Source organism: Saimiri boliviensis, chromosome 11 (assembly GCF_048565385.1).
Source record: "Saimiri boliviensis isolate mSaiBol1 chromosome 11, mSaiBol1.pri, whole genome shotgun sequence".
NCBI classification, from domain to species: Eukaryota; Metazoa; Chordata; class Mammalia; order Primates; family Cebidae; genus Saimiri; species Saimiri boliviensis.
This window is the reverse complement of record NC_133459.1, coordinates 82,022,361-82,048,180: the sequence shown is the minus strand read 5'-3', so window position 1 is coordinate 82,048,180 and position 25,820 is coordinate 82,022,361. Positions and strand designations below refer to the sequence as shown.

General features: G+C 35.7%; 2 protein-coding genes across 9 annotated transcripts in view; one reads left to right on the top strand and one right to left on the bottom strand.

Annotated features, from left to right (window-relative positions):
* The window catches only part of CTBS (chitobiase), a 51,812-nt gene that overhangs the window by 15,419 nt on the left and 10,573 nt on the right, over nucleotides 1–25,820 (top strand). For 2 of the 4 annotated variants that reach the window (XM_010346994.3, XM_074381091.1), the window contains exons 4-7: nucleotides 2,756–2,927; nucleotides 4,826–4,923; nucleotides 5,243–5,416; nucleotides 7,865–9,847. In XM_010346994.3, the coding sequence (XP_010345296.1) occupies nucleotides 2,756–2,927; nucleotides 4,826–4,923; nucleotides 5,243–5,416; nucleotides 7,865–8,065 (645 nt within the window). In that variant the 3' untranslated portion in view covers nucleotides 8,066–9,847. Of the gene's footprint in view, nucleotides 1–2,755; nucleotides 2,928–4,825; nucleotides 4,924–5,242; nucleotides 5,417–7,864; nucleotides 9,848–25,820 lie in introns of those variants that run through there. The other 2 variants (XM_003921362.4, XM_010347003.3) reach the window with 2 other exon arrangements.
* The window catches only part of SPATA1 (spermatogenesis associated 1), a 46,652-nt gene continuing 23,653 nt past the window's right edge, over nucleotides 2,822–25,820 (bottom strand). For 2 of the 5 annotated variants that reach the window (XR_012512467.1, XR_012512468.1), the window contains exons 10-11: nucleotides 14,120–14,298; nucleotides 12,343–12,432 (exon numbers count right to left, since the gene is read on the bottom strand). Coding sequence is in view for 3 of the 5 variants with exons in the window: in XM_074381089.1 (XP_074237190.1) it covers nucleotides 9,867–9,926; nucleotides 12,334–12,432; nucleotides 14,120–14,298; nucleotides 17,895–18,020; nucleotides 18,991–19,093 (567 nt within the window). In the remaining 2 variants the exon portion in view is untranslated. The other 3 variants (XM_074381089.1, XM_074381090.1, XM_039473841.2) reach the window with 3 other exon arrangements.

Genomic DNA, 25,820 nt, shown 5'->3' with positions numbered 1-25,820 from the left:
ATAAGGAAGATTTGTCAGTTTAGAATTCAACTTGTCAGAAGAGTACAATGTAGATTAAGAATAGCAAATACCTGGCATACAGGCCACCATATCCCTTCTCCTCATAGATTTTGGCTTTAGAAACTTTTCCTTCATTCTCTAGATAGTCATTACTAATAGGTTAGAATTGATGTGTGGAGTATGTGGGAAACAACCTATTTGACAATCCTGATGAAGCTGTAGTGAAAGAGCAGGGAGGAAGAGATTGAGCAAAATCCTTGCAGTAGGAATATCTCTTTTCATGTCTGAGAGGTGAGAACAATTTGGGCTACATGTCATATTCATGTTAGGTCAATTAGTGGGAGGGACAGTTGCAAAGGTAGGCCAGATTGTGGAAGATCCAGAATGTCACACTGAGGACTGTGCATTTTATTTTGTGTGTAATGGGTTATGTATGTAAAATGGTGTTTGGGGAGATTATTCTGTAGGAGTATGTAAAACTAGGAGAAAGGAAGATCAGTAAGGACTACTAACTGAACAATACAGTATCAAGGCATTTAATTTGGATTTGGATGATGACATAATCCTAAATCAGCAGGTATATAATAAATATGTATTAAATTAATTAATTAATGGAAAGGAAGCAGCAGAACAACTGTGAGAGGCCACCAAGGGAAATGTGAGGTTAGATTTTTGAAGTAAGGGAAGAAAGAATGAGAAAACGGCCCCAAAATTTTTAAACTGGTAACCAACAACAACAAAAAATGAGAATCTAGAGGGGAGAATGAGTTTTGGGGATAAGATGATAAATTTAGTTTACAGAATTGTGGTCATAGAATTAAAGAGCTAGAAATAAATGCCTAGAATTCTTTCTACACCTTCATTTTTATAGGTGGGAAAAATTCAGATGCTTTAAGTCAATTAGCAGTAATATAGACCTAATTATAACAGAGCTGATATTACCACCCAAGTCTTTTGCTTTCTTGTCTAATATATTAATAGTACCTTCTCAAAAATGAGATTGTGAGAGAAAATATCCTGGTGAAAATACTCTTACAAAATGAATTTGAAAATTATCTGCTTAGATGTAGTTATTTATTTTTCTCTATTATGATAGCATACCTCCCATTTTTTAATAGGAGACAGTGATAAAATAGGATCCAATAATTTAAAGTTTTACTTCATAACATGTTTTGTTGGAGAATTATTGAGCAAAGCTTATAACTGTAAAGAGCTAACACTCAGAGAATTATAAAGAGAACTTTGAGGAAGTCCCAAAAAGAGTTTTGCTAGAATAAATTGTTCAAAGTCTAAAAATGTTACCTAAAGTATCTCAGTTTTAAAAATAATAAGTGTTTACTGAATGCCTAATTAAGGGGGGAAAAACAACCTTTAATGAAATTTTAGAACATTTGTACACATAAAATAAGGCTAATTAATATTTGGTTAAGGCAGTAAACATAAAGAGTTACATTCTTATTGAAGGCTGGCTTACCATTCGAAATGAAAGATAAGGCCAGGTACGGTGGCTCATGCCTATAAGCAGTTTAGGAGGCCGAGGCTGGCAGATCATCTGAGGTCAGAAGTTTGAGACCAGCCTGGGCAACATGGCAAAACCCTATTTCTGCTAAAAATACAAAAAAATTAGCTGGGCATGGTGGCACATGCCTGTAATCCCAGTTACTTGGGAGGCTGAGGCAAGAGAATTGCTCAAACCCGGGAGGCAGAGGTTGTAGTGAGCAGAGATCGCGCCATTGCGCTCCAGCCTGGGTGACGGAGCGAGACCCTATCTCAAAAAAACAAACGCCAGGCGTGGTGGCTCATGCCTGTAATCCCAGCACTTTGGGAAGCCGAGGCAGGTGGATTACGAGGTCAAGATATTGAGATCATCCTGGCCAACAGGGTGAAACCCCATCTCTACTAAAAATACAAAAAAAATTCCTCATTAGTATAGTGGCGAGAAAAAGAAAATAATACAAAAAAATTAGCTGGGCATGGTGGCACGTGCCTGTAGTCCCAGCTACTTGGGAGGCTGAGGCAGGAGAATCGCTTGAACCTGGGAAGCGGAAGTTGCAGTGAGCCAAGATCCTGCCACTGCACTCCAGCCTGGGCGACAGAGCAAGACTCTTCTATCTCAAAAAAAAAAAAAACCCCACAAAAATTAAAGATAATATATTACTCAACACTTATTTGAATATTTCCATAAAATAATATCATTTAAATTATGTGTTCAACGTTTTTAGTTGATTAATCTATACCTGTGGGCCATGAAACTACTATTGTCTAACTGTAATATTGGGCCAAACCTACCATATAAGGTGATTGTGAATCAGGTGCCAAAACTCACAAACCAGTTAGGTTGTGCCAACAGGTGACACATTTAACCTGCACAATATTTTAAAAACTTTTGTATTTGAATTCTTTTAGTGTGCCTTTACTCTCTAGTTGCTCAGGGGCATTACCATACCCTATTGTCATTATACCTGCTTCTTTTAATCAGCTGAAGTACCAGCCTAGCGTTTGAAGACATTTTGAGTTTGAAGGCCATCTTCTATATAGTATCCTGCTCCTGGTCATTGTATGTCCAACTATAAGTATAAGCAAAAAAATATTTCTTAGAATGGTTCAAGTTCTGTGTGTGTCAAACCCTACATTCATATACCATAAACAGTTCTTCCTTGTGTAGTATAAGGTAAGAAAGTATATAATCTTAAAAATCTGACATAATATGCATATTTGATCATGTTACATAAAGTAGTAAAATTTTTTTCCACAGGTAACTTTTGATGTTGCTTGGTCTCCAAAGAACATAGACAGAAGATGTTATAATTATACTGGAATTGCAGATGCTTGTGACTTCCTCTTCGTGATGTCTTATGATGAACGAAGTCAGATCTGGTCAGAATGTACTGCGGCAGCCAATGCTCCCTATAATCAGACACTGACTGGTAAGACTCTAAACGTAATCATTTATTAATATTAGTAATATTCTAGAAATTAAAATATTATGTTTTTAGTATTTCTGTTATTTGTATGCCTTTTTCAGTTGTAAACCTTGCTTCAAATATTTAAAAGTCACTTAATTGAAAGCTTTAAAGTTTACAAAAAGTTGTTACATTTTGATTTTCATTTAATGTTTCCAACAATCTTGTGGGATAGGTATATTTATTATTAACCTTCTATAGATGAGAGAAAAAGAATTAACCTCTCATGATTGCATAACTATTAAGTATTACATAGTTGAGGCTCAATCAGGTATTCTCATTTCAGGTCCAATATTCTTGCATAAAATCACAGGCTTATCTAGAATTTGACAGGATATTTTTGTCGAAATAATCAGTGTTAAATAATAACAAAGATAGTTACGGTTGGGTACCTTCATTGCATGATTAATAGGATAGGCATTAACTTCTTTTAGTATCTGTGATAAATTAAAAATTATATTTGTATTAGAATTTGAGTACTTTTGACCTGTCATTCATATGATGTAGTCTTTGCACTATCTTGTATCCCATCAGTCAAACTGCTTGCTCTTTTGCTATTTTTTATTTTTTTAAGCAGTGTCTCACTCCATCGCCCAGGCTGGAGTACAGTGGCATGATCATGGCTCACTGTAGCCTCAACCTCCTGAGCTCAGCCTTGGCCTCCTGAGTAGCTGGGACTATGGTTATGTGCCACCATGCCCAGCTAGTATTTCCTTGTTTTTTTAGACAGAGTCTTGCTTTGTTGCCCAGGCTGGACTGCAGTGGCACTATGATGGCCCACTGTGACCTCAACCTCCTGGGCTAAAGTGATCCTCCCACCTAGCCCCCTGAGTAGTTGGGTCTACAGGCATGCACCACCATGCCTGGCTAATCTAAAAAAGGCTTTTTTAAAAAAATAGATGTGGTCTTACTATGTTGCCCAGGCTGGCCTTAAGTGATCCTCCCACCTCAGCCTCCCAAAGTGCTTCAATTACAGGCATGAACCATTGTGCCTAGCCACATATCTATTCAAAGTTGAAAAATAACTTACTCTACTAAAATTACAAAGTAATTATTAATTCACGGTTCCCAAACTGTGTTTCAGTAAAGACATGATAATTGTGTTCTATTAATAAAAGGTTTAAGCCTTGTGAGGCTGAAGTGGGAAAATCACTTGAGGCCCCTCAGGAGTTCAGGCCAGCCTGAGCAACACAGTGATACTTTGTATCGTGAATAAATAAATAAATGAATCAAATAAACTAAATAAACCAATATGTATGGGAACCGATGCATATCCCACCCCATTTTTGGTTACTTAATAGTACACAATAATATTAAAGGCTCTGAAAAGTAATAAAGTTATTTACCTCAACATTCCAGATAATCCAGTGACTATGTCTTGGTGGAAAAACATGTTTTGCAGCACTGGGCAAGAAAAGGACTGATAGTTGACTGATAGTTTCAGGGATTTGTTTATTTTTCTCTATATTATATATAGATGACACATTTCTTATCCCTAGTTGTCATTCATACTTCTAGAATATTTGTAAAACGTGGAACACTTGTACTTTCTAAGAAACTCTGAGACCATCACTGCTATAGAGTTAAGATTTGTAAAACTTTTAGATTTTGTGAGTATTTTGTTTCCGTATGATCTTAATAATTTGGCATGTTTTATCTTATTCAAAGATAAATGGTTTAGAAAGCAATATACAGAATTTATGGTTCTTAAAAGATGTTTTATAACATCACATTAAACACTATTAGTATTTTATATTAATGTACTTGTTTTTACAAACAGATTATGAATGGTTGCACAGCTTGTATGAACACATTGACATATGAAGAGAAACAAATATGCTTTTTCTCCCCTGTTTGACTAGGCTATAATGACTACATCAAGATGGGCATTAATCCTAAGAAACTTGTAATGGGTGTTCCCTGGTATGGTTATGATTATACGTGCCTGAATCTGTCTGAGGTGAGAACAGGTCATTTGTTACATAATTTTTATTTTGTATTATATTTTTTTAGAGTCTCTTTTGTTTCATGAGACATATATACACTTTAGAATTTCTGAAATATAGTTTGAAATAAAAAGTATTTATTTTTACTTAATTCCATGAAAGCTTATGATTATCATACATTTTCATTTAATAATGAAACTTATTTTAACCTATATATAGTCAGTTAATCTATTTATGGTATATGTTTTATTTTGAAATAATTTTTTGGTTTTGATTTGGCTTTTAAGAATTGCCTAGTTGATAATCTGTAACATAGCGCTTCTGCATTTCTAGGATCATGTTTGTACCATTGCAAAAGTCCCTTTCCGGGGAGCTCCTTGTAGTGATGCTGCAGGACGGCAGGTGCCCTACAAAATGATCATGAAGCAAATAAATAGTTCTATTTCTGGAAACCAATGGGATCAAGATCAGCAGGCTCCTTATTATAACTATAAAGTAAGATCTTTCGTAAGTTATGAACATTTATTGTTACTTCTCAAAATTGTTTATTTTCATAATCAGATGTTTGATATCAAGAATGTCTATCAGTTTTCCTTTAGGGCATAACATGTAGACTGCTGTTTACATGAGTAAACTTGTCTTTGACTCTGTAATCAGAAACTTTAATTCCGTGGCAAGCAATTGGCAACAAGAGGCCTCCTACCTTTTGGCCTGTTTGGGCTTTTGACTTGCCTTCTTTACCAAGCTTAATCATTTCTACCTTTTGATTTAAAGTGAGAGACAAAGTGATACTTCTTTTTACTTGAACATTTCTGAAGAAGAAATGCTTTTTTTTTTTTTTTTGGAGACAGAGTCTTGCTCTGTTGTCCAGGCTGGAATGCAGTAGCATGATCTCGGCTCACTGCAACCTCCACCTCCCAGGTTCAAGTGATTCTCCTGCCTCAGCCTCCTGAGTAGCTGGGATTTCAGGCATGAGCCACCAAGCCCAGCTAATTTTTGTATTTTTAGTAGAGATGGGTTTCACCAGTTGGCCAGGCTGGTCTCAAATTCCTGACCTCAAGCGATACGCCTACCTTGGCCTCCCAAAGGCCTGGGATTACAGGCATGGGCCACCTCACCCAGCCAACACATTGTTAAGGTCTTAGAATTCAGGAAACATTTTGGTGAGCATTGAAGGCCATTTAATGGCACTTTAGAAAACAATCTACTTATAACTGTTTCCTTCCCCTTTTTTTATTCATTGCAAAATTCTATAGCAACGTGAATCAAGTTTCTGTTTTGTTTGAAGAGAATCACTCTTTTGAGCTGTTTCAGCAATAGCAGCTCATCTTGGACTCAATATTCTGGAAGGCAAATGTGCCTTAACCATGCATAAATCAGTCTTACATGTGCTTAGTTTTTGCCCTTTGATCCTTCACAATTTTGAGACATTTGAATTTCTTAATATCAAAAAGGCTCAAAGTACTAGCTAGAATGATGGCAGAATTCAAAGGTACATGTCTTTGGGTTTGCCCCTGAATCTTCAACAATCTGTCATATTTAAGTACAACTTCTACAAGTTGCCTTTTAATAATGAATCACAACTATTACTAGAGTATGCATGGCTTTGTCTAGTTCTAAAAATGTTAAAGAATGGAATATAAGATATAGACTGAGATAGTGCTTAATTACAATGAATCTATATTTAAATATGCCACAGTGTATTCATTTACCAGGTGACTTATTTTCTTCCAAAGTGGTCGTCATCTTAAGAGACTATTCTAATTCCAGGAGTGCTGCTATAAATATTGCTAGCATCAATTCAGAAATACCTTTAATCAGTTTCCTAGATGTGTATAAAAATAAGTAAATTATTTTTAGTTACAGGTAAATTATTTTTAGTTGCAGGTCTATTTTTTTAATCTCCTATGTTTTTCACCTTCCTTTATACTTTTCCCTAGATCTGCTCCTTTCCCTTTTCCTTTCCAATAGCTCATGTGCCACCTAGGAGAGACTGTGTTGATACTAGGTAGACAGAGTTGATTCTGGGCAGAAGGACTGTTTAGGGTAGAAGGTGAGCATGAGATTAGAATCTAATTTATGGCTCATAATCAGGTGTGTGTTAAGTCACCAATGAAGTGCAGACCTAACAGACTTTTAGAATGAATCTGTAAGAGTTAGAAAAGAATGTATTTTTCTCCTCCATTGCCATTACCTTTTGAATTGGATGATTCATCTTAAACAAAATCTTCTGTAGAGCTCCTAGTTAGGCACCCTTCTAGCAATTACAGCGAATACAAATAAGCACATAAGCTGGTTTTAGAGGACCAGAGCACTGATTCTCTTTAACTTTGGCTACATACCAGCATTATCTAATGAAACATTAAAACACAAGACAAATATATGTTATAGCATTAACCCTGGAGATTTTGATTTAATAGGTTTCACGTGGTGTGGGACCCAGGAATCGTATTTTAAAGCTCCATAAGTGATTCAGATGCACATCTTGGCTGATAGTCATTGGCTAAGGGAAAGGAAAGAATTGCAGGACAGGAGAAGCTCAAATAGAATCTATTAGGAGGCCTCTTTGTGTGCTTGTTGACATTGTTAAAAGTGCCATAAGCAATAATACCTAGAAAGTACAGATGCTCCTTGATTTGTGATTGCATTATGTCCTAATAAAACCATAAAAATATAGGTTGAAAATGAAATACCCTAATAAACCCATCACTAGTCTAAAAATTATAAGTTGGATCATTGTAAGTTGGGGACCATTTGTATCAAACATAGAATCGATGAATTATACAGTAGGAAAGTGTTATGCCCTAAAAATTTTATTTCATTGTATCCTTTTTGAATAATTGGATTTAAGAAACTTTTCTCTTACTGTAATGTATACTTTTTATATTTTTCCCTTTCCTAAGGTGCTGAATTGTACTAAATACTTTAAATTTCCATTTTAATTTATTTATATAGGATCCTGCTGGCCACTTTCATCAAGTGTGGTATGATAACCCTCAGAGTATTTCTTTAAAGGCAACATATATACAAAACTATGGCTTACGGGGCATTGGCATGTGGAATGCAAATTGTCTTGACTACTCTGGAGATGCTGTAGCCAAACAGCAAGCTGAAGAAATGTGGGAAGTCTTAAAGCCAAAGCTGTTTCAGAGATGAACATCTTTTGTCAAACTATTAAGATTTTTTAAAATGATAAGTATAAACAGATCTAGTTTCTTGCATTTTTTGTTATGTTGCTATATACTTTAGTTATTGGCATACTAACAAAAAAGAAGAAATGTTTTGATTGTTTGAATTTGAAAAATACATATTAATGTATTTTTCCAGGAACATAAAAGCAAGAAACAAGTCAGCTTACCTATTAAATATTAATCTATTAGATATTTTAAACTATAATTAGGAAAAATTGCTCTCAGAATTTTATTATGCCATATTTCCCTTCATTACAGTAAAATATATGCTTACAAATCAATGCTGATTTTTAAAATATGTATAATTTGAAGTGGAAATTGTTTGCTTAGAGTTTTAAAAACCGTCTTTGAAAAGCATTTTGTGCTATACTTTTCCCCCAAACCCCTAATAAACCTTAAATTTAGTGTCTCCTCTTTAGATGCATCAAACTGATGAAAATAATTTTTCTGCTTCCTGACTCCATATAGTATTATGTTCTCTGAGGTACTTGAACTAAACCTCTGGACAATGAGAATTTAAAAAGAATCCAGAAGATTAAATGCATTCACAAAATACAAGAATGTAACAGTAATATTTTGAATTAGTAAGTTAGAACTACCTAATATTTTCCAACTACGTTATTTTTATGAGGTTCATCTGTAAAATTTTTAGTAATAACTTGGAGTTGAACTTGATTCTATTCACTCTCACTTATACTTCTAATTATTCATATTCCTTCATTTATGGACATATATATTCTTGGCTAATTTACATGGTTAAATTTTTTTTCTACATCTGTAATGTATCTTTTTTTTTTTGTAGAGTCAGGGTCTTGCTATGCTGCCCAGGCAGGTCCTCCAACTCCTGGGCTCAAGCACTCCTCCTGCCCTGGCTTCCCAAAGTGCTGGGATTACAGGCATGAGTGGCACTGTACTTTTAATGATCTAAAGACACTGGTTAGCTTCTTAACTAGTTCTCTTTCTAAAAGATCAATTTTATACAAATAACTTTTCTAAATGTAATAAAGTTTGTTTTCTTTTTCAAGGGAATTAAGAACAACACTGTGCTGCCCTTGTTAGTTGCTAATTACAGACTAAAGATCTGTGTCTTTGAACTCTAGATTTACATAAATCCTGGCTTCCCTGCACATGTTCCTCCTGTAAATTGGAATAAATGATGATTGAACAAGCTGTTACGAGAATATTACATTTCCTATTTACACAATGAGAGTAAAATCAACCATTTTCATAGTATATGTTGGATCACTGTTGTCTTCATATATCTAAAATAAATGAATTAAAAAATTTAAATTCTTAGATGCTAATCTCTGTCATAGCTCAGAATGCAAGTTCAATAACCCCTATTCTATTTCCAGATTTCTTTTAATTAAGATATAATGAACAAATTAAATGAAGTCTTTATTTTCATGCAAATATATTAGTATTAATACACATTTATTCTTTGCAAAAAATTTTGTAGTCATATTAGCTCTTAAATTTTAAGATTATTAGAAATGAAAATTATAAAATATAGTACTGTAAAATAATACGTAAAAGACTTGGAATGTTAAAAATAACTAACCAGTCATAATTTTTCTTTATATTGCATCTAATATTTCCTGAAACATTTTGTGACACCTACATGCAAAATGCGGAAAGAGAATCCTTATGCTTTATATAAAACATTGCCAAGGAGAATAATGGTTAAACAAATCTGTTCAAATATTTAATTTTTTGATAAATAAAAGTTTTAAATTAACATACCTTACTGAGATTGTAGAGACGTATCAATTTTTTTCTGTGCCAGTTTTCAACGTTCGTAAATCTGAAACTGCTTGTTTTCTCCTCTATAAAAAGAATTACTTTTGAAAAAGTGAACTTCATCATACCCTTCTAAAAGTACATCATAATTGACATGTAAATAGGGTTTTTGTAACTGCTTTGTCTTCTCTCATTTGCCTTCAATGCTTTCATTCCCACTGGATTACTACAGTAAATGTATAGATTATGAATGCTGTTTAATAAACATGATTATCTACTGGCTAGATATGCTATAAGATAACCTCATTTAAGAGTATATAGGGACAATACAGTTGAACTGTTCTAAAAACTAGAGTGAGAAATAATTTTATGTTTTGCTTAAGCTTCAAAACCTGTTGTTCTCCATGTGTAAAGAAAATAGTGAAAACAACAAAATACAAAAAAACCCCGTAATTTCTAGCCCATCGGAACTAAATATTTAGGAAATACAGTATTCATTCTGTGGCAGGCACTGTTCTAACTGTATTAACCTGTTTTTTTTTTTTTTCAAAAATTTTGCAGAGTCAGATATTTATTAGTATTTATCCCCATTGTACAGTTGAAATGGAGACGTTTAGAGGCTAAGTAACTTGCTCAGCATATAAAACTAGTAAGTGAAGTGGGTACAGCCAGGATTCAAACTCAAACCACCTGGTACCAAGTTTTGTCTGTGAACCAGCAGTATTAGCATCAGTTGGGAGCTTGCTGGGTATGAAGAATCTCAGGCTGCACCCAGACCTACTAAGTCAGAACCTGTATTTTTAAACACTATCCTCAGATGATATCACATTAACCTTTAAGGAGCACTACTTATGCTGTACTATCTTGAATAAATATGGCTGAAAGAGATTCAGGCTAGGTTTTTTTGTCCCTTAGTTCTGAATCTTGTAGGTAGTGCTGTTTTGGGGAGATCATTCAGAAATCAATAAAACTTCTTATATAATGTCTATTATGTGTCTATCAGGCACTATGGTTAAATATAGGATGTTTTCCCCCAGCCTATAGGCTGAAAACTTTGTTCTCTTTTTTCTCCTATTTCACTTGTCTTTACTGTTTTTGTACTAACAATTCTAATTTGGGTTCAAATCATGAGTGACATTTATAATGCTAAAATTTACAAAGATTATAGGATCTAATGTACATGCGTTCCAGAAGAAAACAGCATAAGGGGAGTCATAATCCAAGCCTCTGGGGACATTTTTATTACTCCTTGCTACCTACTCAATTATTGTTAAGTGTACAAATTTACATATTGGCTCTATCTCCATATATTGAATAACAGTTTACCTTCATTGAACAAATTATTTTTTAAGTGCATATTTAACTGATACTTTGTTAAAAATCATTCTCTGTTCTTTTCCTTTTCTATTTTAAGTTTTGAGCTTCTCAGTGCTGACCCAGGGCTTATACAGCCTCGAGAATGCTGCATGTAAAAATAATCTAGAGCTGGGCGCGGTGGCTCACGCCTGTAATCCCAGCACTTTGGGAGGCCAAGGCGGGTGGATCACGAGGTCAAGAGATCGAGACCATCCTGGCCAACATGGTGAAAACCCCGTCTCTACTAAAAATACAAAAAAATTAGCTGGGCATGGTGGCGCGTGCCTGTAATCCCAGCTACTCAGGAGGCTGAGGCAGGAGAATTGCCTGAACCCAGGAAGCGGAGGTTGCGGTGAGCCGAAATCTCGCCATTGCACTCCAGCCTGGGTAACAAGAGCGAAACTCCATCTCAAAAAAAAAAAAATCATCATCGTCATCTAGAACTGCACTGTCCAGTGTAGAAGCCAATTGCCATATGGAACTAAACTTAACTAAAATTAAATAAAATTTAAAATTCAGTTCCTCAGTCACACAACCTACATTTCAAGTGCTCAGTTATCAGTAAGTGACTAGTGGTTATCAATTTGACAGTACAGGCATAGAACATTTTATCATCACATGAAGTTCTATTGGACAGTGCTAATTCTATTTTTTTTATTTTTAAATTTTATTTATTTTTATTCTTATCTGAAACCCAGGACAGTTCTAATTTTCTTTTTAAAACTTTTTAAAAAAGTTAATTCTAGAACAGAGCTATTATTCTGTATCATAAAGCTGTTTCTGATAAAGAAGTGAGTGCATTCATATGATTATTGTTTTTATTTTCCTGGCTTGTATGGATACTTGTGTGAAAATGTATAATCTTCTTCTGTTTTCTGTTCAACAAAAAGCTTTTTAAGACATCTGTACTTCAGAGATAATTCCTATGATGTAGTTAGTCATACACAATTCTCATGAAATAAAGTATGCCCAGAGGCCTCTACTAAGTATCTGGTATACAAAAGGTCCCATGAAAGTAACAAAGTTTACTAAGGCATAGTCTCTTCCTGGAAGGAAACTTAACATCTAGTAGAAGACACATTATTCATATTTAAATAATATGAATTTAGGAAAATCATTAGGAAAAATGTAAATTACCTTAACTTCTATTATGAGTTTCATTTTGTCAGTATCCAGTTTTCGCTTAAGCTGGTCAATTGCATGCTGCACCTCAGTGATCTGGATTATAAGGTAATTCTGTGTGGATAGACATTTTAACATAAACATTTTTATTTGTAACTGCCTTGTGAACATAAACTATGAAATGATAAATATCAAAAGAGCAAATCATGAAAATAACCTATTCCATAAAGTAAACTAAATTGCTTTGGAAAAATTGTTTGTTGATTTCTTGCATTTTGGAAAACATTTTTTTCTCTAAAGTTACCGTTAAATTAGCACCATAAAAACCAACAACTGTTACTATGAGAGGAATAATGTCTTAAACTCATTTAATACAAGAAAACCTATTTAAAATAGGAAGACTTTTTGGTTTTGTCCAGAAAAGTTTATGAGTTCTAGTGGTCCTCTCTAAAGAAGTTATTTAAGAGTTTTAAACTGCCTTTGTGAAAAAAATTCTCATATTCAACTTGATAAAACAGTAAGATAAAGTATCAGCTATGCTAAAAAAAAAAAAAAAAGGTACCAACTGTTATGGACAAATCATTACTTGAGTCTATTTGGGTTTTATATTAAGTTTATTTAAAATAGTAAACTTTTAATAATTCATCTTGTCTAAAGTTAAATCCTTACTTTTAATTATAGTTAACATATTTTAAAATCACTTTTGGATAAGTGGGATTGATCCAACCCAAGTCAAATTGTTAAATGCCCTCTTAAATTTTTTTTGTTTAATTATATGGTGGAATTAATAATAAAATAAACTTCATGTCTCTGATTCAAGGCTGTCTCAAAAAAAAAAAAAAACTGATCAAAATTTCATAATTTCTTTAAATTCCTGGGTATTATAACCCATCCCGCCACTACCACCAAAGAATAGGACTATAGCAGACAATGTTAGTCCCCCGCCCTACTTCGTGAGCTATTCATCTCTTTCCCAGAGAGTCAGGAAATGGACCCTGTCCCAGATTTACCTCTGTAGGTAAATCCTAATTAGTCAAAGTCAGTCGGCTTATAGCATTCCTTGGCAACTATTTCTCATCCAGGGGTAGGCCTAGTTGATCCCTTAATTCAGGATAAAGAGAAAGATTTATATATTCCACGATTCAGAGAGAGGTTTCTCCCTCGTTTGGGATATAAAGCCCTACTTGCCATTGACAACTTTATTGCTACCATTAGAAAAAGAAGTCTTACAATGAAATTAAGATGAAAATATAGGGAGGAAATATCAGGCCCCCTTAAAGGCAACAAAAAAGCTGCTGACTCTATCTCCTCAGCAATCTTCCTCCTATTACATAGTGTCATGAGTTTCTTTTCTTTCTTTTCTTTTTTTTTTTTTTTGAGTCAGAGTTTCATTCTTGCTGCCCAGGCTGGAGTGCAATGGTACAATCTTGGCTCACCGCAACCTCCACCTCCTGGGTTCAAGCAATTCTCCTTCCTCAGCCTCCTGAGTAGCTGCGATTACAGGCATGCGCCACCACGCCCAGCTAATTTTGTATTTTAGGTAGAGATGGAGTTTCTCCATGTTGGTCAGGCTGGTCTCAAACTTCTGACCTCAGGTGATCCTCCCACCTTGGCATCCCAAAGTGCTGGGATTACAGGTGTGAGCCACCATGCCCAGCTGAGTTTTTTTTGTTTGTTTGTTTAAGCAAGTTAAGTCAAAGCCCAATGCATCTTGTGATAATACTACATAATAATGCTAGTACTTATAAAGCATGTGTTTTGAACAGAACTTCTCTAATTTCTCTATTACATTTAGTAATACCTTACGGCCTGTGATGCTTGCCAGATTCTTTGGTCTCATCTTGATCTCCCTGGCTTCAAGTAGCATGAGCAGTTTTTTGTAGTAGAGTTCCAAATCTTCTCGAAGGTTTGTTAAAACCTCCTCCATTGATGCGGTGACTTTTTTTGTTTCCAAGTATTTTTTCTTCCAACCAACATAAGCTATTGGAAAAAAAAAAAAAAAGCAAAGGCTTTTGAGTATTAAAGGATTCAATTTTTCATCCTGGAAAGGACCCTACAGCTAATGTCAATTTAAACCATTTTCCTCCTTCTCTCCTCTTCTTATCTCCTTATATACCGAGGACATTAGACCTGAGGAACATGGTTTTTGGATAATAATAGAACTTGTGTAGAAATATTGTTAAAAAAAATTTTACAGTGATATACATTACTATAAAAGTAATATATCCAAAAGTAATACATTTAATAGTAATATGTATTATACAAGCAATATATATACTTGTTATATATAGTAATATATATGATATATAAAACTATATAACATATATACATATGTATACATAACTATAAAAGTAATATATATATTACTTTTTCCCATGATTATAGAAAATTAATCCACAGATTAATCATTAGAAATTAGACACTACCAGCCGGATGCAGTGGCTCATGGTAGTAATTCCAGTGCTTTGGGAGGCCGAGTCAGGTGATCACCTAAAGTCAGGAGTTTGAGACCAGCCTGACCAGTATGATGAAACCCTGTCTCTACTAAAAATACAAAAATTAGCCAGTTGTGGTGGCATGCACCTATAATTCCAGCTACTCAGGAGGCTGAGACAGGAGAACTGCATGAACTCAGGAGGCAGAGGTTGCAGTGAGCCAAGATTGCACCATTGCACTCCAGCCTGGGCAACAAGAGTGAAACTCCATCTCAAAAAAAAAAAAGGAAATTAAACACTACCAGTTTAACAAACTGCATTGACACCAATCAGATTCTAAATACAAACTTAATAGTAACACAAACTATATGCCAGTATACCAGAATCTGTTTTTTTTTTTTTTTTTTTAGGTTATCAGAAACAAAAATCTCAAATTTAAAAATTCTACTTTATAAAATGATTTAATTAAAATTATATAGCTAAATGGAACTTTAGCTCAAGATTTTGGCTATTTATCTCATGCTCTATTATCCAATCCCTTAGCAACTTGTACTGGTATTACTGCCAAAATACTTCTAGCGTCTAGCACATTCTACCTTCTTTAATGCTACATCCTTAGTCAATCTCATCTTTTACCAAGAAATCTGCATTATCTTTTTCTTTTCTTTTTCTTTTGAGATGAAGTCTCACTCTGTCACCCAGGCTGAAGTGCAGTGGCATGATCTCAGCTTACTGCAAACTCCGCCTCCTGGGTTCAAGCAATTCTTCTGCCTCAGCCTCCCGAGTAGCTGTAACTACAGGTGTGTGCCACCACGCCCAGCTAATTTGTATTTTTAGTACAGATGGGGTTTCACCATTATCGCCCAGGCTGGTCTTGAGCTCCTGACTTCGTGGTCCGCCTGCCTCAACCTCCCAAAGTGCTGGGATTACAGGTGTGAGCCACCATGCCCGGCTGAAATCTGCATTATCTTTCTAACTGATCTGTCTGCTTTCATTCTTGCCCCTGTACATACTATTCTATACAGCAGTCATTTTGATCTAAAATATTTTTAAAAATCATATAAATCCTAGCTCAAAATCCTCTAGTGGCTTCCTACCTTGCTTAGAATAAAATCCAAAATCTTTGGTTTGGCCGATCTATTCCTTGCTGACCTTTCTGATTTTATCCCTGTCTACATTCCTCCCTACATACCATCCTTCAGCAGCACTGGTCTTATTTCAGACCCTTAATACCACAAGGTCATTCTCATTTCTTGACCTTGATATTTAGTGTTCCCTTTGTGCCTACCTCCCTGTTAATCAAATGTTAATCTTCTCAGACATACTTTCCCTGAAAATCCTACCTAAACCATCTCTTTTCTGCCTCATCACTCTTTACTATGCTCTTTTTAATTACATTCTCAGCTCTGATCAAAGCTGATATCGTCTTACTTGTTTACTGTCTCTTCCCACTGAGAAGCAAGCTCCTTGTGGGCATGGCCATGTCTGTCTTGTTCACTGCTGTATCCTCATCAGTTAAAACAGTGCCTGGCACATAGTAGGCTCAATAAATATTTGATGGCCAATAAATACCTTTATCTTGAAATATTCTTGTTTAAATAGGAAGTGACAAATAATTCCCATTTCATAAATAGAAAGAGTGAGGCACAAAAGAGGGGAAATAACTTGTCTAAGTGAAAGACAGATCTGGTGTTACAATCCTGGTCTTGGGATTTTTAGTCCATTGTTCTAATTTGCCTGATAAAGTTGCTTTTTTAACACTACAACAAAGCTGACTCATTGCCACCACTTTCAGGATTATTTTGAGGCAGAATCTTCAAAAATATCTCCTGACATTGTCTATAACCTTCAGTCATTCTAATGCTGAAACAATTTTGCTGTAAATTGAGAATCCTAAAACCACTTAATTCCACAGATAACTTTTATCCTTACAATCCTCAAACACAACCCAAAACGAAGCCCTCTCAAATCACTTAGCAACTCTCGAGCCACCATCATGTACTGTCTTCATCCAGGCTCATCCTTCTATGTCCACCAGTCCTAAAAGCACTGTTTCTAATTGTACTACAAGAAAACTTACTTAACTTCCCTCATTCATTCACTTAAAAGCAAGGCACACACACACACATACCAAAAAATTGAGTACAGAGGAGTCCAAAGTACTCAAAGTAGGCTTCTAGAGTAAGTGATATACAAGCTGATCTTGAATGACTAATAGGAAACAGTCAGGTAAACTGGGAAGAGGGTACCTTAAGGTAATAGGAGAAGTAGATGGGAGAGGGAAAAGCACGCCTGAAGACTTAGAGCCAAGAAGCATACTTCAGATCCTAGTATATCCCAACACTTTTCCTGGAAGCCTCTCTTGATCTCTTCCATCTAATTTAGGTGTTCTTCTTTTGTATTCCTATCCACAGAATTCTGTAATTCCTTTATCATAGTTTTCACCAGGACGTATCCTTTTTTTTTTTTTTGGAGGTGGAGTCTCACTCTGTCACTCAGGCTGGAGTGCAGTGGTGCAATCTCAGCTCCCTGCAACTTCTACCTTCCAGGTTCAAGCCATTCTCCTGCCTCAGCCTTTGCAGTAGCTGGGACTACAGGTGCCTACCACCACACCTGGCTAATTTTTGTATTTTTAGTAGAGATGGGGTTTCGCCATGTTGGCTTGGCTGGTCTCAAATTCCTGACCTCAAGTGATCCACCCGCCTTGGCCTCCCAAAGTGCTGGGACTGCAGGTGTGAGACACTGCACTGGCCAGGATGTACCATTAATGCTTAACTTGCTTATCATTTCCCCACTGGACTATAAGATCTATGTGGGCAGGGACAAGATTGTGTCTGTCTTAATAGTGTCTCCTAGTGGCCAAATTCAATAGGCATGTGATAAATGAATAGAATAATTAATAAACAAGTAAATGAGTTTATGAAAATATTCAAATTTTAATTTAAAAACCCTATGTAAAGCATTTATTGTATAGAGTTGAATAATAATTTCATGTTTTCTATATTGAACTTACCTCTATGTACCACTTAAACTAAAATAGTAAAACAGTAAATATTTATAACTTTATTATTTATTCTAAAAGGCTTAATTCTATAAAACTTGTTTTCTTTATAGTGATAAAAGGTATGTAACAAACTTTACCATGATACCGCTTTAATTTGCTTTGTTCAAATAGCTTTTCATCTATTTTTACTAGTTCTTCTCTATTTCTTTCCAGATACCTTCTTTCTTCCTTTACTTGTTTCATTTGTTTGATAATCTTCTCTCCTAAAGAGATTATAACTCATATTTATTAATGTCTCAAAGCTGAAAGACAGCTCATATCCTAAAATATGGAGTGTAAAACTTAAAAATTTCTAAAGCAGCAAGAATAAATTTTACCCCAAACTGTTTTCCTTGCTACAGTGTAGCATTTATCATGTGGAAAATGCAGAGAAGTCATTTCAGTTTCTAGGAGTGATATATAAGGGGATTTATAAAATAGTGTTTTTTCTGCATTTACATATATGTGTAGAAGGTAAAACTCAAGTAGTTATGCTGATATTCTTTGGTTTAACTCTTTTGGTAAATTCATCTGGGATTCAAAATTATTGTACTTAAATCTTACACAGCAAATGTGTATTTTAGAATATATTTTAAAATGAAATAATGGTGGTGACTAAACATATGTAATAATAAGTATAAAATCCCTGGCCAGGCATGGTGGCTCACACCTGTAATCCCAGCACTTTGGTAGGCTGAGGCGGGTAGATCACTTGAGGCCAGGAGTTCAAGACCGGCCTGGCCAAGATGGTGAAACCCTGTCTCTACTAAAAGTATAAAAATTAGCCAGGCATGGTGGTGCATGCATGTAATCCCAGCTACCTGGGAGGCTGAGGCTGGAAAATCACTTGAACCTGAGCAGCCGAGGTTGTAGTGAGCCAAGATTGTGCCATTGCACTCCAGTCTGAGCAATAGAGCCAGACTCTACCTCAAAAAATAAAAAAAAATAAAATTCCTATTGTTTCTTTTATTGTAGTGAAATATATTACGTAACAAAATGTACCATTTAAACTATTTTTAAATGTACAGTTCAGTAGCATTTAGTATATTCACATTGTTGTGAAACTATCATGACCATCGATCTACAGAACTTATCTTCTCAAATTGCAACTGTATACCCATTAAACAACTCCACATTTGCATTATTTACTTTACCTCACAGAATCATCTGTACTTATGATTGTACTATACTTACTTTCAGTTTGTAATAAAGAGATAGCAGTTATTCCTGAAGGAAGAATAGGCTGACAAGGAAGTAAAGGGTGATCTGGTAAGGTGATGTACTCTTTTTCACCTATCTGTAAGCAAACATGAAAATGAGTAAGATCAGCTAGTGTGTCGCATTCTTTCCTCACTTGCTCATAGGTATTTGGTAATGCATACCAGCAATGCATTCTATTTATTCAGTAGTGATCAACTCCAAATTTTGTATTTATAACTACAGATTCTCTCCCATGTTCCAATCTCTATTACTTGGTCATCATATACAAGCACTTCAAACTTAAAAAAAAAAATCTGTCATTTTTCTTTCTAAACATGATTTTCTTCCAAGATTTCTGGTCTCAGTTACCTGTTATGATAACTTTCAATATTTTCTAAGATGGCTATTGATATGTTTTCATCTTGAGCCAATTTTGATTATTTATATTTGCTTAGAAAACTGGTAGTTCTGTCACATATCAAAATTTTAGCAGAGAATTTTACATTTTATTCTAATATCTCCTCTGTTTGCGTTTCTATTGCCTTCATCTTTCCTAATTTTTGTGTCTTTACCTGATATTATTTGGATCTGTGTTCCCATCCAAATATCATGTAAAATTGTAATTCCCAAGTGTTGGAGGTGGGACCTGGTGGGAGGTGATTGTATCATGGGGACAGATTTCCCCTTTGATGCTGTTCACCTGTTCGTGAGTGACTTCTCCTGAGATCTGATCATTTAAAAAGTGTGTGGCACCTCCCCGACTCCTTCCTCCTACACCAGCCTTGCCCTGCCTTTGCCTTCCACCATGACTGAAAGCTTCCTGACGCCTCCCCAGAAGCAGATGATGCAGTGCTTCCTGTATAGCCTGCAGAACCATGAGCCAATTAAACAATTAAATGGCTAAAGTGCAGTGGTGCAATCTTGGCTCACTGCAACCTCTGCCTCCTGGGTTCGAGTGATTCTCCTGCCTAAGCCTCCCAAGTAGCTAGGACTACGGGTGCGCACCACTACGCCCAGCTAATTTTTTGTTTTTAGTAGAGACGGGGTTCCACCATGTTGGCCAAGAAGGTCTCGATCTCTTGACCTCATGATCTGCCCACCTTGGGCTCCCAAAGTGGTGGGATTACAGGCGTGAGCCACCACACCCGGCCTAAACCTCTTTTCTTTATAAATTACCTAGTTTCAGGCATTTTTTTAATAGCAGTGTGAGAACAGACTAGTATCTACCCTTTTCTGATAAACTACCTCAAGCCTTACCATGTTGATGTTTCTACCACTATCACTTTATTGATCTTGTTTTCAATTATGCTTCTGTAACTCAAGTTTTCATTTTTATCTTCATCAAGCTCTCACTTCTATATTGTTTATCTTACAGTTAGTCCCCCATTACCTTTAGTTTCACTTTCTGCGCTCTTAGTTACCCATAGTACAGTACACTAAGATATTTTGAGAGAGAGAGACCGCATTCACATAACTTTTATTACAGTATATTGTAATAACTGTTCTATTTTATTATTTTTTGTTATTGTTGACTGTGCCTACTTTATAAATTAAACTCTTCATAAGTATATATGTATAGGAAAAAACACAGTATATATATATAAAAGGTTCAGTACTATCTGTGTTTTCAGGCAACCATTGAGGGTCTTGGAACCTATCCCCATGGATAAAGGGTAGAGTACTATGTTATTTTTCTAGCTTATTTATTTTGTTATGTTATAGAGTTGAGTTCCCACAGGATAATGGCAGCCACCTAAACTAGAACTGCTCTACAAATCTTCCAAACGACCATAAAAAAAAGCCAAGTAAAACCATCCAAATTCATGCCTACAACATAACTTGGGCACAGAATCCTTTACATGTAAGTGAGGAAATAGACTTTAGAGCAGAGAGTCAGATATGGACTATGTGTCAGCACTATACATAAATAACAGGAAACATCAATCACGAGTTAGCTTGAAAAGAGAGGGCTCTAGCTGAAGTGGAGAAAAAAATCTGGTAGATTCTATGGGGAATTCAAAAGAAAGGATCTGAAAAATACACGGAGTCAGAGGCAATAATCATGGGAAGACATAGCTTCTGGGAGAGAAGAAAATGCTTTGGAAGGGAGAGGTATCCTTGGGAGCCAGTTTGGAAGAAAAAACAAGAAAATGGCCAGGATAAGAGCTCCACTGAATTAAGCTAGTGGAAAGGAATCCCAAGAAAACACCCCTTTCCCCAAAAGACTCCATTTACTTAAAAAAAGAAACATAAATGACTGCATTTCACTATGGCAACAGAAGAGGGTGCTCCTGATTTAAGAAACACAGTAAGCCGCCAAAACACCACTCCCTGTTCCTCTATAAGAACATCTGTTATTACTGATAATGGAAAAATCCAATGCAAATAAACATGAACCTCTACAAAATAATCTAGCATTCACACAGTTACTTATGAAGAAAACCTCGAAACTGAGCAGTAAAATCAAAACACATCCATGAAGCAGAGAAAAACTTAACAATGCTCCCAACATAGATTAAATATAATTAAGCATTTGCAGATATTAATGAACACCATAAAACAGAAATTTTAAAACTTATAATAAAATGGAAAAATAGGAAGGTATGAAATTAAGATTAGCCAAACTCAAGAAATAAGAAAAATAAAATGTCTCAGAAATGAATTAGCAGGTTTCCAAGATGGAACAGATATGACCAAAAATATAGTAAGAAAAACATAGAATAGAAATAAAAGGAGCTAAGAAAATGAAACATAATAAAAAGAGTACATGGATCAGAATGAAAATGGCAGATATAAAAGTAAAGAAGATCTAAGATAAGACTAATTGTGGTCCCCAAAAGAAAAAAAACAATGAAACAGGTCTATTTAAAATCATACTTTTAGAAAACATTCTTGAAATAATTCTGATTTTCATATGGAAAGAACTCACTGTATACCTAGAAAAATCTGACCTACAATTCTCAACTGAGACACATAGCCTGCTAAAACTATTACATATTAAAGGAATTCTCCCTACAATTCTCAACTGAGATACACAGCCTGCTAAAACTATTACACATTAAAGAAATTCTCCAACCTCCCAAGCAAAAATACTCAAGATAGTTTACAAAGAAAAGGAAATTAAGTTGGTATCACACTTCTAAATAGTAACGTATAAAGCCAGACATCAGTAGTGTAACATTTAAAAGAAACCGAAGGGAAGTCAGCCAAGGATTTTATAGCCAGTCAAGCTATCCTTCAAATACTAAAGTATGAAGGCTCTAGAACAGGGATTAGCACACCTTTTCTGTAAAGGGCCAAAAAGTAAATAAATACTGGTGGGCTACATATGGTTTCTGTCATATTCCTCTTTTTTTTTCCAACTCTTTAAAAACAGAAAACACATTCCTAGCTGACAAGCCTTACTAAACATGATGCAGACCTTAGTTTGCCTATCCTGGTTCTAGAGAAAGTTTTAAATGTGAAAAAACTAAGGGAATATTGTACTCAGGCCTAGTATAGGTTGAGCTTCATCCAACCAAGAAATCATTGAAAAATCTTCTGCAAAATAACTGGCAGTTAAGTGTTAAACATGTTTATAGTTCTGAGACTAAAACAAAGGTGAGGGGATAAGACTAAGTGAACAGTACAAAAATGTTATATTGTTTGCCAAAGCAGAAATAACACCACTGAAAATAAATGAGAAGAAAAGGGAAAGAAAAAGGTGAAAGTAGAACAAGTTTTCTGATTGCCTCACATATAACAAGGAGGAGTCAGAGCATAATTTTAGAGGTAGCAAATCAAAAGCAGAAGCATAAATTTTTTAAAAAGGAAAAAAAAGAGGGGCCAAAAATACTAGCATAAGTGTATTACTATAAAGATAAATATTAAAACAAAAATACAAATCTTCCTAAATACCAGGATGAAGAAAACCCCAAATAAATAGTAAAAGACACACAGTAAATATAAAGTAAAATAACAAACCTGAGACTAAACATATCAGTCACATCAATTATGTAAACGGACATAACTCATCTAACTAAATAAAAAAGATTTTCAGACTAGCTTACAAAGCAAAACCCAACTCTAGGCTGTATATAAGAGATACATCTAAAACACAGTGACTCGGAAAGGCAGATAAAAAGGAGGGGAGTCAAGAATGGAAATATATCAAATAAATGTAAACAAAAATAAAGCAGAGTATTTTTATAAGCAGTAAAGAAGAATTCAGGCCAAAAAGGCATTAAATGAACCAAAGAAAGATGCTTCATAATGCAAAAGTAATAATATTCACATAAGAACAACTTGGTGCCAATAACATAGAAACACATAAAGTGGAAACCACAGGAGATGTAAGCATAAATAGTAACACAGTAATAAAAAGAGATTCTAACATACCATTCTCAGTCTAAGACTTAGAGAATGTGAAAAAAATGAAGAATATCGAATATTTAATGTATTCAGAAAGGTAAACCACAGACAAGCCACAAAACAGAGGAAGATATCTGCAATACACGTGAGCATGAAAGGACTATCTTCCAGGGCATATTAAAAACTCCTACAGGCCGGGCACGTTGGCTCACGCCTGTTATCCCCACACTTTGGCAGGCCAAGGTGGGCAGATCACCTGAGGTTAGGAGTTTGAGACCAGCCTGACCAACTTGGAGAAACCCTGTCTCTATTAAAAATACAAGATTAGCCCGACATGGTGGCACATGCCTGTAATCCCAGCTACTCAGGAGGGTGAGGCGGAAGAACTGCTTGAACCCAGGTGGTGGAGGGTGGTGAGCCAAGACTGCACCATTGCACTCCACCCTGGGTAATGAAGGAAACTCCGTCTAAAAAAAAATTTAAAAATCAAAAATTCAAACCACAGTTAAATAGCATTAAGCATCCATCAAAGTGCAAAACATTTTAAAGTGTGAAGATAGCATGTATTATTGAGGATGTAGAATAACAGGAAATGTCTTGTACTCCTAGTGAGAGTGTAAATTTGTATAATCATTTTGGAATACATTTTGGCATTATTTAAGTTATAGGTAGGCATTTTCCAGCTATCCTCCACGTAAGTATTTATTCTTCTTGTTTGTGTGTGCTCTTAATAGGTAAAATTTGGAAACAATAAAAGTATAAATCAACAATATAACAACAACATTTGCTGAAGATGGTATGTCTCTGCTCTGAAATCCAAGGGCTTAGAGTTGTGATTCTCCTACTAGGGCTTGTACAGACTCCATTCAGCATTGCAATCTACTATTTATCAAGCATCACTGGACAATCGGGACAGACATTAAAACACTGGTGGGCTGGTTGTAGTGGCTCATGCCTGTAATCCCAACACTTTGGGAGGCTGAGGAAGATGGATTGCTTGAGTCCAGGAGTTGGAGACCAGCCTAGGCAACACAGCAAAACCCAACTCTACAAAAAATAGAAAAACCATCTGGGTGTGGTAGCATGTGCCTGTAAGTCACAGCTACTTAGGAGGCTGAGGTGGGAGGATGGATTGGGCCCAAGAGGTCAAGGCTGCAGTAAGCTGTGAGCACTCCACTGCACTCCAGTCTATGCGACAGAATGAGACCCTGTCTCAAAACAAAAACAAAAACCCCGTAAGTGGCAGCATTGCTTGCAATCCCTCTGGGATCACCTTGCAAGCCTTCTCTTGTTTAGGTCCCATTCAAAGTTGGCAGGGTTCTGATTCACTTGGTTTTAAAAAATAGAGAGAGAGCAGCACATCCAAATGCAGTAAATCTCTCTACAAATTCCAAAAAAGGTCCACAAAGTGCTTTGTCTCATTCTTAATGGTAGCTGGAGCAAGAAGATACCTGAACATGTCCACAGACCATGGAGCTCCTAGAAATTTCTCTGAATTGGTAGAGGCTCCTGAATTTTCTTGCAGCTTATCTTCTACCCACCAACAAACATGTCTTACCTAAGGTATCTACATTATTTAGTATTTCCTGTTTATCAGGTCCAAGGGGATCATGATATGGTCAGGTTGCCTATAAACTAGATTACGACAAGGAGCCAGAGTTGACACAGCTCTTAGGCAAAACAATGAAGGTCTACTGCTATTCCTATTTGCTACTTTTCTGTGCTGACTGGATGAAGAAAAAGCATTTTCCAGATTAAGAATGACATAGTAGGAGCATCAGGCTGTAATAATGTATTCTAATAAAGAGACCATTATGTAAGGAGTAGCAGCTACAATTGTCACCACCTGACACTGAGGCCAATTAATCTGCACAGGCCAGCTAGGTGAGTTGAATGTGGTGGCTATGATAAGAATCACCTTTTCTGCCATTTTCAAGTTTTGATCATGGCACAGAACCCTGCAATTCCTCCAGGAGGTTGGTAATGCTTTGGTTTACTATTTTGGTAAGGAATAGGCAGTTCCATCATATTTCGCTTGGCCCTTTCTACCATAACATTTTGTATTGCACATGCTGCAAGAGGCAGGGAGGCAGTATGAAGATTCTGCTATTTGCTGAGTAAGTCCTTTACAGTATGCCTTCATAAATTAAGGAAATGACTACAGGAAGAATTTGCAAAGCCATTCGGCACATGAGAAGACTGATTTAGCCAAAACTTCATTTATTATCTGACCCCTCTAAACCTCCAACCTATTGGTGGAACACAGAGTTATTCAGGTCCCTAAGGATCAGAATCATATCAAAGCCATTGCCATGAATCCTGAAAAGTATGGGTACCTCCCTTTCCGCATGGTAGTCAACTGGGTAAACAACCTCTGATTCCCTTAAGGAAGGTGAAGCAGGAAATTTACAATCCATACTTGTGGCTGAGTGACAGGGTTTTTTTTCAAGGATACCTGGCCTCCCCAGATATTA